At 40.5% G+C, this 17135-nt stretch overlaps 1 protein-coding gene across 2 annotated transcripts in view; it reads right to left on the bottom strand.

Moving 5' to 3' along the window:
- The window catches only part of MKRN1 (makorin ring finger protein 1), a 34029-nt gene extending 20242 nt beyond the window's left edge, over positions 1 to 13787 (bottom strand). The window contains exon 1 of one of the 2 annotated variants that reach the window (XM_038386594.2): positions 13444 to 13787. In XM_038386594.2, coding sequence (XP_038242522.1) covers positions 13444 to 13589 — 146 coding nt within the window. In that variant the 5' untranslated portion in view covers positions 13590 to 13787. The remainder of the gene's footprint in view (positions 1 to 13443) is intronic. The other variant, XM_038386595.2, reaches the window with a different exon arrangement.
- Positions 13788 to 17135: the final 3348 nt, after the last annotated feature.

Below are 17135 nucleotides of genomic sequence, written 5' to 3'. Positions count from 1 at the left end.
GAAATTCAAAGTTCTGACTGCATAATAGTCACATTGCACATATTTTAGAATACCATATATGGTGCTGACATATGCCTACATATGTCCCTGAAAGGCAGCTTGAGATAACATTATGGTTCAAACTGTAAACACAAGTATAGATTCATATTCCAGATACTAGAAATTAAGTCGTGACACAAGTGTTCAGATTCCAAAGTGAGCATTTATAAAATTTATATTAAAAGATAATCTTTAAAATTTAGCTGGAAGCAATAAGCTAAACAGAACACATTATTACATCCTGAGAGACTGAACCGGAAAAAGTAGACACTCAAACTTCTTACATTTTATAAGTAATGTCGCTTCTCAAATTTAGTTTTCAGAAAACTTTAGCAATCAGAAACTCGACAACTATACTGATTTCAATATATTCAATATGTTTGAGAAAGTCAATAAACCAGAAATGTTCAAGAGAAGGTGTACATTTGAGACAACCCTCCCCCCCCATTTACCATCTCAGGATCAAGTTGGTTTATAGCAATGAATCCTCATATGATCCTTCTTCACCAAAGACCAATTTAGTCATTTTACCTAGGGTGCCCCTGAATTCTAAGTTAGCCCTAATGACTCACTGCGTTGTAGCAACAGCTGTTTCTGAAGGGTTGGAATTACACATACATGGAGAACTAATTAATTTGGTTGTAACATGATTCAAATACAGATTCTTGGTGTCCTTTCAAGTTTAACCATGTTTTATGAAACCTGAACAGATCATCAAGGTCTGTGGGAGATTTTGCTGATGTGTCAAATGGAAATGAGCACAGTTGGAATTAGTAATTGGACCAAGCAGATTTCTTTAGGAGCCCACCCCTCTGATTCCCAGCATGAAGGCCAGACTCCATCTTTGAGCCAGTCTTCTTTCTGCGTCACAATAAGCAGAACTGGCTTGAAAAGCTGCATGGGACTCAACCTCACATGGAGAGGAAAACTGAAAATATACTCAAAACTCAACTGAGTAATTTGGATGGCCAGGACTGAGGCCAGAGTGGAATATGTGAAATGACCAGAGCCAAACTGGAAGAGGCTACCAGGAAAGATTCAGAGCGGGTACAACTGTAACTGTTGGTGTTTCAATAACTCCATATTAAGCACCAAAACGAGTCAAGTTCTGGAATTCATCTTAAGACAGGAAAGCCCAAATTTGTCAGATGCAAAGCACCCTCAACTCCCATTGAAGTCAATGGGAACTGAGAACACACAATATCCTGCAGATCTCAGGTTTCTACAGATGTTTATAACAATTTTTTTTTAAACTGGATTTAAAAAGTGATCCCTTGCACACTGAAGAGGGTCATCTAATCCCACAAGAGAGAAAGCATTTCACATAGCAGTGGCCAAGACTTGTGTCAGCCCAATTTGGAACATGGAGGATGCAAGTAGCCAGCTCATTCACGCTCATCTCCTGTGAAGCCTGTTTAGAAATGAAGATATGGCAAAGCAAACATAGTGAGATGGTCCTCCTATATTCTACAGCATATTGGACATAAATTCTGCAGCAATGTAAAATGAAAAAGCACAAGAAAAAAAACCAAGCCCCACATCCACCCCAGTGAAAGACTGCTTCTAAATTTTGAATTGTTGGTGTTGTCCTTAGACTATTTTCCGCACTTTATTTTATCATGAGCCAAATGCCCCACCATGCTCCAGAGGTAGTTCACACTCCGTCTGCAATCCACATGCATATCACCTATTAAGCCTGACCTCTACTTCACCCACTTTTCACAAGACTTAACATAGTGTTAGACTTTTTTGACTGCTACTGTGCAGAAGTTTTTCTGAGAACTATCCACGGTGACTCCAAGATCCTTCTTGAGTGGTAATAGCTAATTTTTGACTCATTGTATACGTATACTTGGGATTATGCTTTCTAGTGTGCATTACTTTGGATTTATCAACATTGATTTCTTCTACCTTTTGCTATCCAGTCAGTCACCATCTTGTGAGATCCCCCTGTAACTCCTTGCTGTCTGCTGTGGACTTACCGATCTTGAATAATTTTGTACTGTCTGCAAACTTTGCCACTTCACTATTCAGTCTCTTTTCTAAGTCATTAATGAACATTTTGAACAGCACATACAGAGCCTTGGGTGTATCGCACTGTTCACCTCTCTGCATTGTAAAAACTGACCATTTATTCTTACCCTTTGTGTCCTATCTTTTAACCAATTACTGATCCATAAGAGGACCTTCCCCTCTATCCCCTGGCTACTAAGTTTCCTTAAAAGCCTTCGATGAGGGACCTTATCAAAGGCTTTTTGAAAATTCAAGTACACATCAAGTAGGTCACCCTTATCCACATACTTGCCGACTCCCTCAAAAGAATACTAATCGATTGGTTGAAACTATAGTAAATAAAGGAATTATCAGACACATACATAAACTCAAATTGTTGGGGAAGAGTCAACATGGCTTTTGTAAAAGAAAATCATGCCTCACCAATTTGTCTGGTACTGAAGTTAGGCTCATTGGCCAGTAATTATCAGGATCACCTCTGGAACCCTTTTTAGAAACTGGCATTGCATTAGTTCCCTTCCAATCATCTGTTACAGAGGCTTGTTTCAGCCTTAAAAAAAAAAAAAACCTTAATGTTACTTTTTGTGTCTTTGGCAAGTTGCTTCTCAAATTCTTTATTGGCCTGCTTTATTATATTTTTACACCTAACCTGCCAGAGTTTGAGAGTGTTAGCTTCACTAGAATTTGACTTCTGAATTTTAAAGGATGCTTTTTGCCTCTAATGGCCTCCATTATGCAGCTGTTTAGCCATGGTGGCATTCTTTTGGTCCTCCTACCATCTTTTTGATTTGGGGTATACATTTAGTCTGAGCCGCTATTATGTGTTTAAGCAGTCTCCATTCTGCTTGCAGGCATTTTATCCTTGTGACTGCTTTTTAATTTCTGCCTATCTAGTGTCCTCATACTTGTATAGTTCCCCCTTTTAAAGTTAAATGTCATTGTGGTGAGGTTTTTTGGTACCGCCGCCCCAAAAGGATGCTAAGCAAAATTTAATTATATTATGGTCACAATTACCGAGCTGTTCAGCTACAGTTACCTCTTGCACTAGATCCTGTGCTCCATTTAGGATTAAATCAAGAATTGCCTCGCCCCTCGTGGGTTCTAGGACTAGTTGCTCCAAGAAGCAATCATTTATGGTGTCTAGAAATTTTATCTCTGCATCGTTCCCTGAGGTGACTGTCAGTCAATATAAGGATAGTTGAAATCACCCATTAGAATAGCATTTTCTGGTTTTGTAGCCTCTTTAACCTCCCTTAGCATTTCACAGCCACTGTCACCATCCTGATCAGATGATCTACAGTATAATCCTACTGCTATAATCTTATTATTCAAGCTTGAAATTTCTATCCACAGAGATTCTATGGTACAGTTTGATTCATTTAAGATTTTAATCTTGACCTTTTTTTAAAAACATAGTGCCACTCCTTTACCAGCATGACCTCTTCACCAATATGACCTACTCTATCATTCCTATTTGTACTCTACTTCCATTTTTAATTTTTTAAATTTTAAGTGTAACCAACTGTGAATTGCCTGGATATAAGACTAAAGTATTCTACTGAAGATTTTCACTTAATTCAATTATTTAAAACCTTAACTCTAACTTAAATGCTCACCTGAGAGGAGAACAAGTATGTTTGTAACCCACTATTCCAAAAAAGTGGTCACCTTTGAGTGCAGATAATCGGTCTTGAATTCTAAGTTTCTATTTGCTTTTCCAGTAGCTCCTGTTATACAGCAAATGTTTTTATCAATAGTACAACTATTAGTCAAGTCAATATGCAACATTTCCTTTCCATGGATTTGGAATGTCTTTCTAATAGATTTGTCTGTTCAAGAATATCAGTTCTGAATTTAGTGTGTACTGCATTCTGTCTCCAAGTAGCTCCGTTTTGTTTATTCAGCCACTGCCTCCACCCTTTTCACTTCAGTGATGACCACCTCTATACGGGCCCTGTGAAAATGGATCTATTTCCTCTTCAGAGGACGCCCAAATGCCAACTAAGGAGAAAATATGTATACACTTGTTATTAGCACCTTTTGACATTTTTAAGGTGCTATCTGGGGACTGTGCCAATCTTTAATCTCAGAAAGCCACACAAAGCTGTCAGATCATGCTCATTTATATTTGTTTAGTGTCCTGGGACTCAGAGAAACTTACTCGCTTGATATGAACTAAAAAAACCTCTCATTTTATTTCCAAACATACTATCTATGTTTTAACTGAAATATTTTTCTTCCATTCTTTTGTCTTATCCACCTGAAAGATATATTTTTCTATTTGTTTCAGATTAAGTTAACAAGCTTACCAGGCTCCATGGCCACTTCATTGTACTCCAGTAAAAGATACCAAGGACAGAATTCATTAGTTAAACAAAGTTCCCTCTGCTGGCTAGGCAGCTGCTTCTAAACCATAAATAAAAGGTCTAAGTTCTCAGCAAAAATGGTGAATTGAGATGTGTAAGTGTATACAGATCATTCAAAAGATATTATGAGCCAGTTCATATAATTTTTAAAGGTAGCAATACAAGACTTCACTAGAATCAAAGCAATTGAGTTAGTAATCCATTGGGGGAAAAACCAATAAAGAAGTCTGAGAACACACAAATACGTTTGAAGTTAACATTACAATTCCTAAATCAAAGAATTCACGTCCATTAGAGAGAAATCTACTATAGTCATTTGAACACTCTTGGAAAGAGTTAGCCTTCTAAAAATAAAAGGAAAACAAAAACGAGCTTACTAAAGGCTAGTATTCTCCTTTCAGGAAGATAGCATTTCATGGAAGGATCAGGATATTCAGTAAAAACAGTCTTTTAAAATACAGTTGTTTCAGGAGTTCTCTTTATTCAGAAGCTACAATTAATTCCTGAATGGGTGGGTTATATGTTATTCACAAAGAAAAACAAGACTATATTCAAATACAGATATGTAACTAATAAAATCTGGATATTATAATTTATTACCAAGATACCAAGTCATTCACCTAACAATTGTCCATCTGTTTTCCCCACAAAAAAGTTGTCTAAGGAAGCAGCCAAACAGCAGTCAATACTGCTGTTATTAAAAAAAGCGAATGCTAGATTTGTTCTACTCCATTCCCATCAAGAACTACCATCCTCCAACAGGGTATACAAGAATTTACTTAAGGTAGAAATGAAAAATTGTTTGTTCTTAACATACAGAACACTTTGTACAAACTACTGACAGTGATCTAGGAAGCCATCGTATCAGTTTCATTCAAATCCTCCAGTCTGCTTATGGAAATAAGGACAGGAAAATTTAGAAGAAGTCTGAGACACCGCAATACATAGCCTTATCTAATGATTAAGTCGGGGATGCCTCAAAATAAAAGGGGCAACAGGACCAATATTCATATTGCACTGTGAAAGTGTTGGAAGATATTAACAAATGGTGGTAGTTATCCAGAAAAAGAAAGTTGAGGACAAACTTATTATAAATATAAAAATATTAAACTGGTAAGTTTAAGTGACAATAGCTCTTAGTACAGTTAATATTTGTTTCTATATTCCTATCGTATGGTTTCACAGACTCTGCCATATTTCTTGTAAACTGAGATTAAGAGAACATTTCATGGGACTCATTAAGAAATTCCACTTTTTAGTTGAGTGCACAAAAAGTACCCCTAGATTTATGGTGCACTGCTTGTAGAATTACCACCAACAAGAAGAAACTCCACAGCAAGTTTCTCTTTCTGATAATTGGTCAAAGCATCAGTTAATACATAATTTTAATCCCTTCAGTGTTCCTTCAGTCTTGGTTCCAGAAATGCATACGTGGAAGAGCCACAGAAATGGAATAAAAGGGACAAACTAAGGTTCTTCACCCTGTTCACCTTGCCTCCCCACAATCATCTAATGGACAACACCCTTGTAATATACCATGGCTGAGTAATCAATAGATTAACAAATCATACATTCAAAGGAGAGGTGAAAACTCAGATGAGTGATCATTTCAAACCCAAGTGACATGAATATTTTGTCCACCATTTAGGCACTTTCCACCTCTTTGGATGAAACAACGTCATTTAAAGTTAGGAAATTAGTCATACCTATGGCTAGGTAGGAAATCTATACTAGAGGTTTTAACTGCCCCCCCCCCAAAATCAGCAAAGAGTACTATAATAGAAACCTGCTTGAATAACATACAAGAATTCAGGCAGAGTATTTGTTGGGTGACAGAGTCACACTATTACTAAGAAAGGAAGTTGCTCCAAATACTTGGGTTTGAAGAAATATTCTATAGCTAAGAGAAAGTTCTACTGAAAACTTCAAAGGATTGGAGCATGTCTAAAACATCTTCTATTTGATCAGTTCTAGTCAAGTAGCAGATCAGTTTTCCTTGGAGTGCCTAAGAGGTAATTTAAATTCTCTGAGTCAAAGACTGAGTTGTTTATGGAAGGCATCCAACTAACTTTATTTATGTATTTATTTTAAAAAATTCCTATCCCACTTGTGATCTAGAGCTTGATCCTCCAAGATGGATTAGCCTCATGTTTAAAGTTAAGCAGGTGCCTAATTGTGTTGTGATTGGAGCCAAAGAACTGAGCATCTTGCAAGAACAAGCCCCTGGCTGCTGATGGCATAACAAACAATACTAATGCAGGCACAATTCAATCTCTTCCCAAGACAAAATTGCTGTGGCACTCCCCCTCTAGAATGATTTGGGTGCAGCTGATTATCCAACAAAACTTGAAGTGCAACTGTGACCGGATCCCCATGGTGCAACCTGAACTGTGGGACGCTGAACCCTCTGTCCTCCCAACCTGGGCTCCCTCTCACATTGTGATGCACAACAAGCTGCAAACCTCTCCAGGTACTGAACTTCCATAGACATCCAGAGGAAGGGACACACCCAGCTGAGTTACATGAATACTTCTTCCAGCCACTCATGAACTAACAATATAGAGAGGCACCAGCCAATTCACCCAACTCCCCAGCCTAGGACCCCAGAGCTGTACCATCTTGCCCTGGTCAGAAACCTGACCAGTGTAAGTTTATTACCTAGCCCATCCCTCCCTCGACGTGGAGAGGACATACACCAGCTTTTGTACATTAAGTAAAGGTTTCCCAAGCACTTCAAGCAAAATACACTGTTTTAGATAAAATATAAGACAGGTTTATTAACTACAGAAAGATAGATTTTAAGTGGTAGACATGAAAGGACAGAGATGGTTACCAAAGAAAATAAAAATAAGTGCACAATCTAAATAGTAAACCTTATCATACCAGACAGTATTTAGATCAAGCAATGTTCTCACTCCCCTGCATGTTAAAGTGCCTAATGCACAGCCTTCCCTCCTGAAGCCTGGACCAGTCTCCTCAGACGATCGTCTTCTCGGCGTCCCTGTTTCCAGCGTAGGTGGAGAAATGCCCCCCTCACGCTGCAACAGTTCTTTATTTTATACCCTTGGCCCATGTGCCTGGCAGACATTAGCCCAGGCATGTCCTGGTGGGATTTGCCAAGCCACAGTGAACAAGCAGCCCCCAGGTCACAGTGCAGTTCCCATTATGTGGTACTTGCATAGTTGAGTCACAGTTTTAATGGGCGGTCAACACCCACCTAGCCAAGGATCCTTTGTGTGCCACTAGCAAACTTACAGCATATTTCAGTAACAATACAGCACAATCTCATAATTGTACACACACTAGTGATAAACATATTTAGACAGAACAACAGGTTTCAGCAGATCATGATCTTTCATATGATAACTAACGTGGCATGCTTTGTATGAAATATCACAACCACATATGAATGATGAATATGGGGGTTACAGGGTGTCATTCTGAGGCACAGAGTGTCACAGTAACCATTATTCCTTTCATTTCCACCCATAAGCATTTTAGTGACTACTTAACATCAAAAAGAACACAGATCAACAGGGCATACGGTCTTACACAGAGAAGGTGTTAAGATAGATGCAGTTCCACTATAAAATTCAAAAGCAACAACTAGAAGCCTTTACCACAAGCTGCAAAGTAGAAGGAGAATTCCCCATACACAACTCTTGAATCTCTGTGGATAACCATCCCAAAGTCTCACACACTACTGAAGAGCATTGCTGACAACACGACAACTCATCTAGAACATTTCAACCTTGTTTCTTCCTCCTCCTGCTCCCTAACCTCAACATATTAAAACCTCAAGAATCTTCCCATCTTTGTTTCAATATTACACTTTGTACCATGGATTGAGAGCATCTGCCGAATAGCCGATATCCATCTGAAGTTAAGCTCTTCAACATGATGCAAGAGATTAAAACATCCGTCAGAGCAAACTACTTGCTCTGGATGTCCTTAGGGTAGGAGAAGCATTTCTCATGAGTATTTAAGATTTAAGATCAAAGAAGCTGCTTCTTGAGACAAGCCAGTAATCATCTTTGTTTAGGAAGACTATTATGTCCTGTCACATTTCATGGTAAGATTCAGGCTTGTTTTACTAGAACTAAAATAAAACTTCAGAGCAAGAACCAAGCCTTTTTACCCCAACTAAAAAGGTACAATAAAAACCTCTCAAAGCAAGGGCAACAAAAATTCTCTACTACTGAACCCTAGTAGCAAATTGAACTTAGGCAAACTATTCTTTTCACTCGTTCACAACAGCTCAGAAGTGCAACGTACATTTAGTTTTAAAATCAGTGCTTCAAGTCGACTGAATCCGTCAGACTCAAGAAATTTACCAGAAAAAAAAACCCCACCACCATCAGGTAACTAGAAAGTTACTGAAACAGAATGAATTCCTCCCCATCACTCTTTGGCTCCACAGCTAATATCAGTTTTTCTGCAAAGCTTGCATTAGTGCACATCAGGTTAGCAGTTATCAAAGAGCAATTTTTGACAGCCTACTATTAACTTGTGGTTGCATACGTCTGATAAATTTTATAATTCCAGGTCTATTTCTACTACACTCAGCAAAATTCTGTGGGCTTGAATACTTTTACATACAAGTAACTATGTATGGTCATTAGGCCGAGCAATATTGACATGACTAGATCACTCAGATGAATGGATGAGTTAACTGCAAACAAAAACGAACACACACCAGATCACTAGTTTATTTAATTTAATGTAACCAGTTTGGTCTTCACAAATTAACAAGTTACTGTCAAGGTTCCTTCCCCACTCTGAACTCTAGGGTACAGATGTGGGGACCTGCATGAAAACCTCCTAAGCTTATTTTTACCAGCTTAGGTTAAAACTTCCCCAAAGTACAAACTATTTTCCTTTTTTCCTTGGACTTTATTGCTGCCACCACCAAGCGTCTAACAGATATATAACCAGGAAAGAGCCCGCTTGGAAACGTCTTTCCCCGCAAAATCCTCCCCAAACCCTACACCCCCTTTCCTGGGGAAGGCTTGATAAAAATCCTCACCAATTTACATAGGTGAACACAGACCCAAACCCTTGGATCTTAAGAACAATGAAAAAGCAATCAGGTTCTTAAAAGAAGAATTTTAATTGAAGAAAAAGTAAAAGAATCACCTCTGTAAAATCAGGATGGTAAATACCTTACAGGGTAATTAGATTCAAAACAGAGAATCCCTCTAGGCAAAACCTTAAGTTACAAAAAGACATAAAAACAGGAATATCCATTCCATTCAGCACAGCTATTTTATCAGCCATTTAAACAAAACAGAATCTAACGCATATCTAGCCAGATTACTTACTAAGTTCTAAGACTCCATTCCTGTTCTGTTCCCAGCAAAAGCATCACACAGACAGAGAGAGCTTTGTTTCTCCCTCCCTCCCTCCAGCTTTGAAAGTATCTTGTCTCCTCATTGGTCATTTTGGTCAGGTGCCAGTGAGGTTATCCTAGTTTCTTAAGCCTTCACAGGTGAAAGGGTTTTTCCTCTGGCCAGGAGAGATTTTAAAGGTGTTTACCCTTCCCTTTATATTTATGACAGCTACAGTCTGTATATTGAAGACAAACTGTTTTCTTCTCTTCCAGTCTACTTAGTACATAGCTAGGCACAGTTCTGAGCCATTTCTCCTCTTGTTGCAACTAGAAGTATGCAATCAGCAGCAGCAGAGACGAAAAAAGCAAGTACTGTACAGTACTAAAAAAAATAAAGACAAGGCAAGGAAACCATTTCCGTGCTTGTTTCAAATAAATTAAAATGATTAAAAGCAACCTTTTTCTTCTGCACAATAAAGTTTCAAAGCTATATCATATCAATTGTTCAGTTGGAAACTTTTGAAAGACCAACCATAGTGCTTTGTTCAGAGTTACGAACATTTCAGAGTTATGAACAACCTCCACTCAGGAGGTGTTTAACTCTGAGATTCTACAGTATTACTTTCAGATAATGTTTTTAATATTTCAGGGTGCATTTGCTCTACTAGAAAAATATACAGGAGAAGAGACATATAGTATGTGATTCAAAGCTAGAATTCGTTCTTTATACTTCTTCCCAAGAATAGTTCTCTATTATACCTCCCCAGGTGGTTTTGGAATATTTTTACAATAGTATATTAAATATGTCAATTTTAATTGCAAATCATCACAGATTTTGCCTGCAAGATGAGCAGCTCCTTAATTATGCTTCTATATAACTTGACATTTTTACTTTCTAAACAAAGGATTTTATTTAAATGTTTAGATCAAACACTTGACAGTTTTTCTCTTGCTAATTTCTAAAAGCTTGATATAATTACTTAATATTTTCTAGTAGAGTCAGCAGTTGACTTTCAAGACAGGAAATTATTTGTCTCTGTCAAAATAGTCTTCAGTTTTCAGTGAGTTTTTTTTGGTAATCCCACTTATCACATTTTACTGTCACTTCTTTAACTATAGGTTTCAGAGTAGCAGCCGTGTTAGTCTGTATTCGCAAAAAGAAAAGGAGTACTTGTGGCACCTTAGAGACTAACAAATTTATTTGAGCATAAGCTTTCATGAGCTACAGCTCACTTCATCGGATGCATGAAGTGAGCTGTAGTTCACGAAAGCTTATGCTCCAATAAATTTGTTAGTCTCTAAGGTGCCACAAGTACTCCTTTTCTTTCTTTCTTTAACTATATGTCACATTGTCACACCCCTACTTTAATGAAACAAGTGTTGTATGTTCCACTTAGAATTAGATTTTAAAGTCAGCAAAACTGAAAAATTAGCTTGTGAAATGAAATACATTTCTCCCCTCTCTCTCCTCTTAGCATAAGAATTAGAACTACAACAACATCTACTCATTTCAATTCTGATCATCAGAACAAAACATTAAGAATTAAAGAGCAGAGAAAATTTTCATAGGCCTGCTCATGACTGGACTGTCATCCTGTGTACCTTATTATCACAATGTGATTATAAACTCTTCAGGTCAGGAACCTGAAGCATCTTTATGGTTTGTAAAGCTCTATGTACATTTACAGAACTATTGTAATTAATAGGCAAAACGCTCCAAGCTACACTCTCTGATAGCAACCGCAATGCTGCATGTCTTCTAGCTTAGAGAATGGCCACACAAATCTTTTAATTGCTGTGCAAAGCGACAAGGCATATGGTATTGCGGAATGACATGATCTACCTCTTAATCCAAAAGAGGGATACTTTTTTTTACCTTTGCAATGTCCAACATATTTATATGCCTAGAAACTGAGCCCAGATATTAGCTTGAATTTTCAGTTTGCTGTGTGATACTGTAGTACTTGAATTATTGCAGATTGCAGTATGACCTGACTTTTAGCTTAATTATTGTGAATCATCAATACAATATTTCATATTTCTACTTGCAAACACCCCTGCAATACATGGTTCAAAAGTGGCCCAACCTGCCAATCTTGCCCTGTAGAGTTTATGATTTGCAGATTTCTGTACACTGAGAAAATCTCAGCAGAATGACAGGTTTCAGAGTAGCAGCCGTGTTAGTCTGTATTCGCAAAAAGAAAAGGAGTACCCGTGGCACCTTAGAGACTAACAAATTTATTAGAGCATAAGCTTTCGTGAGCTACAGCTCACTTCATCGGATGCATTTGGTGGAAAAAGCAGAGGAGAGATACATGTGTCAAAGCTCTGTATTTCTGATGGTTCTCCAGAAATAAAATAAGCTTGAAGGAAGCAAAATTATATAAAAGAATCATACAGTGTGTTAAAGATCTACATAATGTACTACAAAAAGTGAGAAATCTCCCTACTTTTTTGTAGCTTTTTGTCCTTGTTTATTAAATGTCAAACTTTGGACATAAATCCAATATTTTAGTAAATGCTACATTATTTATATCTGAAACTGAGAATGTAATGCTCCCACATTTTACACTTCCTGAATTTATCATCTTCTCTGGAACATCACCATGGGTCTTCCACATTGTGTTCTGACAGATATGTGCATCCAGCATTGGTGGGACATAATCCCACACAACAAAGGAGTTCCTGGTGTCTAAGCAAGAACAGCCAATTGGCTCAACTGTAGCCATTTCTCCATGCAAATACCTGCCTAGACACTTTAAAAAGATCCTCAGAATAGGTCATTCCTGCAGTTGAACAAGGTAAGCCAGCAGCCAGGAAGAACACCCTCTCCCTCAACCCTTCCCCACCATCCGCCGCAGCAAGTTCCAGCCTTCAGCATTCTGCATTTAGAAGAAGCTGAAATTAAATGCATCTTACATGAACTGGTATTTTCTGCTTGGGCAATCCTACTTTTCTCCCACCACTCCAACTTGAATGAGGTAGGATAAGGTCTGCCTCTGATTTAAAAGAGCAAATAAACAAAATCCAAAACACACTGGCTAAGATTTTTCATCACATCTAGCCATTTCGATTGCTTTGATTTTTGGTTGCCCAACCTGAGAGATCTTAAAAGAGCCTGATTTTTAGACTGCATGCACGCTCAACATTTTCTGAAAAAAAACAGGCCTCTTTAAGAGATCTCCAATGGGACCAGCAAAATCTCTAGTCATTTTGGCAAATCTAGGTCACTGTGATGTTGGAGGGGAGGGAGACGTTTAAAAAAAAAAAAAAACCAACCCACACAACTCACCCTCCCCCAGCCTCAGAGACCGGATCCGAGTCCTCCCTCTCGTTCACACGGCAGCGCCCAGAGGGCAGGCAGCTCCAGCTTCTTCACAACAACATAAAAAGTTTGAACAATGGTACAGCGGGCCGGGCCGGGCCGGCGCCGGCAGGGGTGGGAGCGGCTGGGTTAGAGGCGGAGGCGGGTCTGGCGGGGGCCCCTCCTGGGCACAGTCACGGGGGTGCAAAGCCACCCGGAGACGATGCCTCCCTGGCCAGAGCGCTGCCCGGGAAGGCCCGGACAGAGGCGACGCGGGGGCAGGAACTGGGAAGGAGCCGGCCGGGCTGCAGCCGCCGGGGGACCCAGACGGGGAAAGGGCAGCAGCCCCGAGGGGTCGCCGGTGTCGCTCCGCTCCCCTCGCAGCGCGTTACCTGCAGGTGACCTGCTTGGTCCAGCCGCCCCCTCCTCCCGACCCCGCTGCGGCCGGCGGCGCGGGGGGCGCGGCTGTGGGGCTGGAGGCCGTGGCCGCTGCTCCCGGTGTTGCCGCTGTTGTTCCCGGAGCCGCAGCCTCCGCCATTACTGTTTATCCCACACAGCGACGGCACCGGAACTTCCGGGAGCACATCCTTCCGGTCAGGCGGGGGAGGGAGGGAGGGCGAAGGGACGAGTCGGGAGGGCCTCAGGGGAGCCCTGTGGCCCCGCCCCTTTGTTCTGCTGGGGGTGGAGGGGGGGCCGGCGGGAAGGCGTAGGCGTCGGGGTGAACACACCGCGGTACCGCCCACTCGGAAGGACAGCGCTGATTGGTGGATAGGCACGTTAGTAACGCCCACTCCGGAGCGCGACGTGCCAGGCCAGGCTGGGCGGGGCCCGGTCACGAGCTCGGTGGGCGGGGCGCTTGGAGTCGCTTGGGCGCGCCCACTCGACCGTAGAGTGGAAGGTGCGGGAGCCCGGGGAGCGAGGGGGTTGGGCAATCTCCGTAGCCTGCTTCCCCTGCTGGGCCCCCAGCTCCCTCACTGCCTGCCTGGCTGGCTGTGGCCGCCTGACCCGACCCCAGAGCAGCAGCCGCAGCAGGACGGGGCTGAGCCTGTGGCTGCCTCAGGGAGTGGCCCCAGTGGCTGGGCTCAGGAGCTGCAGGCCAGTTTGAGGCCCAGCACCTTATGTTTGCTGGGGCCCCAGTGCAACTACCACCCTGGGGGCCCCAACGGTCAGTGCTGTGCACGGTGCTGTACACCACAGTATGGTGATGCCGCATTGCCAGGCACACATGCAGCTGCCAGAGAGGGACCTCCCATAGCATCAGGAAAGCCATGGCCTCCATGGGCACCGAGGCATCACAATCCTCTCACCCTAGAATTGGGGAGGCACACTGGCCAGCCATTTGGGAATGCCCAAGTATAATATCAGGGCATAAATAGAGGCTTTCAGGGCTGGCAAGAGCAATAAATTCCTGCACAGTGAAACATTCTTGGACACACACAAAATGTCCACATACACAAGACACAACTGAAATGTCCTCAGTGACATGCACACAGCTGAAATGTTCTCAGTCTCCCTCTCACACACATCCTTGAAATGCCCATAGTGACAATGGATATCTTCATTTCTTTAAGGTTTATAGACTTGCTCTTCGAGTTAGCTCATGTGATGCGCAGGCTTCCTGACCTCTCCCCTCACCTATGCAGATTCAGAAACTTGGGCAAATCTCTTCAGAACAGCAAGAGGATTTGCCTAGCATCCCTAGGAACAGAATGGTTCCGCTTCAGAACCCTTCTTTGAATTTTTATATTATATAAGTAATTGGATATGTCAAAAGTATGAAATGGCTTAAAAGAAAAAAAAAGTTTGAATAGAAGTTCAATAATTTAATGACATTTGCTCTTTTCAGATACATTATTGATATTTTAATCCACAGGATTTTGTTTTTTTCCAGGAGAGGCTGAAATACGGGGGATGCCAATTCCTGTCTGTAATAAATATGTTAAATTTACTGAGTCCATTTACTTCCAAGTTTTATTTTTGAGATGTGCACTGACAATTCTAGGTTTCATAGTAGCAGCCGTGTTAGTCTGTATTCGCAAAAAGAAAAGGAGTACTTGTGGCACCTTAGAGACTAACAAATTTATTTGAGCATAAGCTTTCGTGAGCTACAGCTCACTTCATCGGATGCCAATTCTGTTTCCACAGACATTCATATAAGTACATTCATTTTAGACCACCGAAGCAATCTTATAATCTATGATTGTTTTATAGTGCCCAATGTGTGCTAAGTCCTTCACAGATGATATAAGAAAGCATGGTCCACCCGACAAAGAGTTTACAGTGATGTAACCTAAGAAGTCCAGGTGACAAACCAGAAGGAACAGGGTGAAGAAGGATGCAGGTTATAACAATACAGTTATATGGGCACTTTGTTTATGTACTTGAAAAGATTTCATAATTTGAAAAATATGCAGGGGCAAGAAGGAAAATACTTAAATCAGGGAAGATAAATTCTTTTACCCCAATTATGCTTTGCAAATTAGCCATCCCAGAGAGAATCTGAGTGGCCACTAAGTAAACCTTTCTGCTCAATCCATGTCTTGTTATTATTTATTATTTGTATTATCATAGCACACGGGGGCCCTAGTCATAGACAATGGCCCTATTGTGCTAGGTCTGTACAAAAGCAGAACAAAAAGACAATCCCTGCCCCCAAAAACTTACAATCTAAGTATAAATCAAGAGAAAAGAGATGGATATAGACAGATCAACGGGGGGAGTACATGAAAACAATGAGACAATATTAGTCAGCATGATAAGCAGTACTTTCAGCACACTGGCAGCCAATTGCTATTCAAACTTTTATTTTTTTTCTTTTAAGTCCTTTCCCTACTGTAGTAATTAGGAACTTGAAGACAATGTATATTATCCATTTTAGTGTTGCCAACTTTGCAATTTTATTATGAATCTCGCAATAGTTGTTGGTTGACTTAAAAGCCACGGCTCCTGGAGACAAATGAATATTTGAGAATCTCAGTTTTCATTAGCCCCCCCTACCCAAGTTTCTAGCCCTCACAGCTGTGGTGAAAAGCTCAAACATGTGACCCAAGTGTATCTTAAAGGCCTTTAAAAAAAAAAGGGAAGCAAATAAAACCCCTAAATGTATTCTCTGCTTTAAGCCTCAAGATTTTTTTTGCATCTGACCTATGATTTTTTATTATTTAGGGTTGGCAATACTACTCATTTCATCTTTCTGTCAAATACCGTGTTCAGGGCCAGGTTGTAGTTATTCTTTGGCGAAGATCGTTTAAAATTTGTGCTGAGTTGTCAACCTCTGATTTATACTCCATCTGGGACTGGGAGGGTGTCAAATTTAAATTTACTCCCTCAAAACAACAATGACCAAATTAACTGGCCTCTAACCCAGCCTTTCTATTTTAGTCATTTGATGATAATACAGTACCATGCTACTTTATTTTCATAATTTCTTTCATGCAAGTTGTATCTCAAAGCGTGTACAGAGTGAAAACAATTCAGTTACAAAGTTACATAGCAATAGCAGGAGAAAAGAAGAGGTACAGTCAAGGGAGAAAACATGATGAAATTAGATTTGAAAAGAGGGGAGTTAGTAAGACGGAAAAATGCAGAGGAGCTGTTCCAGATAGCAGGAGCTGGAGAGGAAAGGCTCTTGCATCAACAGTGGTGAGTTTGTCCACAGGGGCAGAGAACAGTTTAGTGCTGAATGAGCAGAGGAAGCAGAGGAGAATGCATTCAGGGAAATGCAAGGTCCATTAGGTAATGAACATTTTTAAAAATAAGGTCGTCAATTTTGAGCTGGAGAGGGAAATGAATGTGGAGTGTGTGACGGATCTGGAAGTGGCTGTAATGATTTATCGATGTTACACGTTGAGTGGGTTATTGTGATGTCTGCTGAATGCATATATAAAATCAATGCCATAGCAGGTTGGTCAGGAAATGCAGGCAGGAAGGAGGACAATAGCCTAAATAATAGCATCTCAGTGAAGTCCCAGGATGATTGACTTTAATGTTGCTACTCCAACACTCCACTGAGTCACCTGACGGGTTTAACCAGGCTCAGAAAACATAGGAGAACAAAGGACTCATACTGGATTCCAAATGAGTC

This window comes from Dermochelys coriacea, chromosome 1 (genome assembly GCF_009764565.3).
Source record: "Dermochelys coriacea isolate rDerCor1 chromosome 1, rDerCor1.pri.v4, whole genome shotgun sequence".
NCBI lineage: Eukaryota > Metazoa > Chordata > Testudines > Dermochelyidae > Dermochelys > Dermochelys coriacea.
The sequence above is the reverse complement of the archived record's forward strand: the minus strand, read 5'-3'. Positions and strand labels throughout refer to the sequence as shown.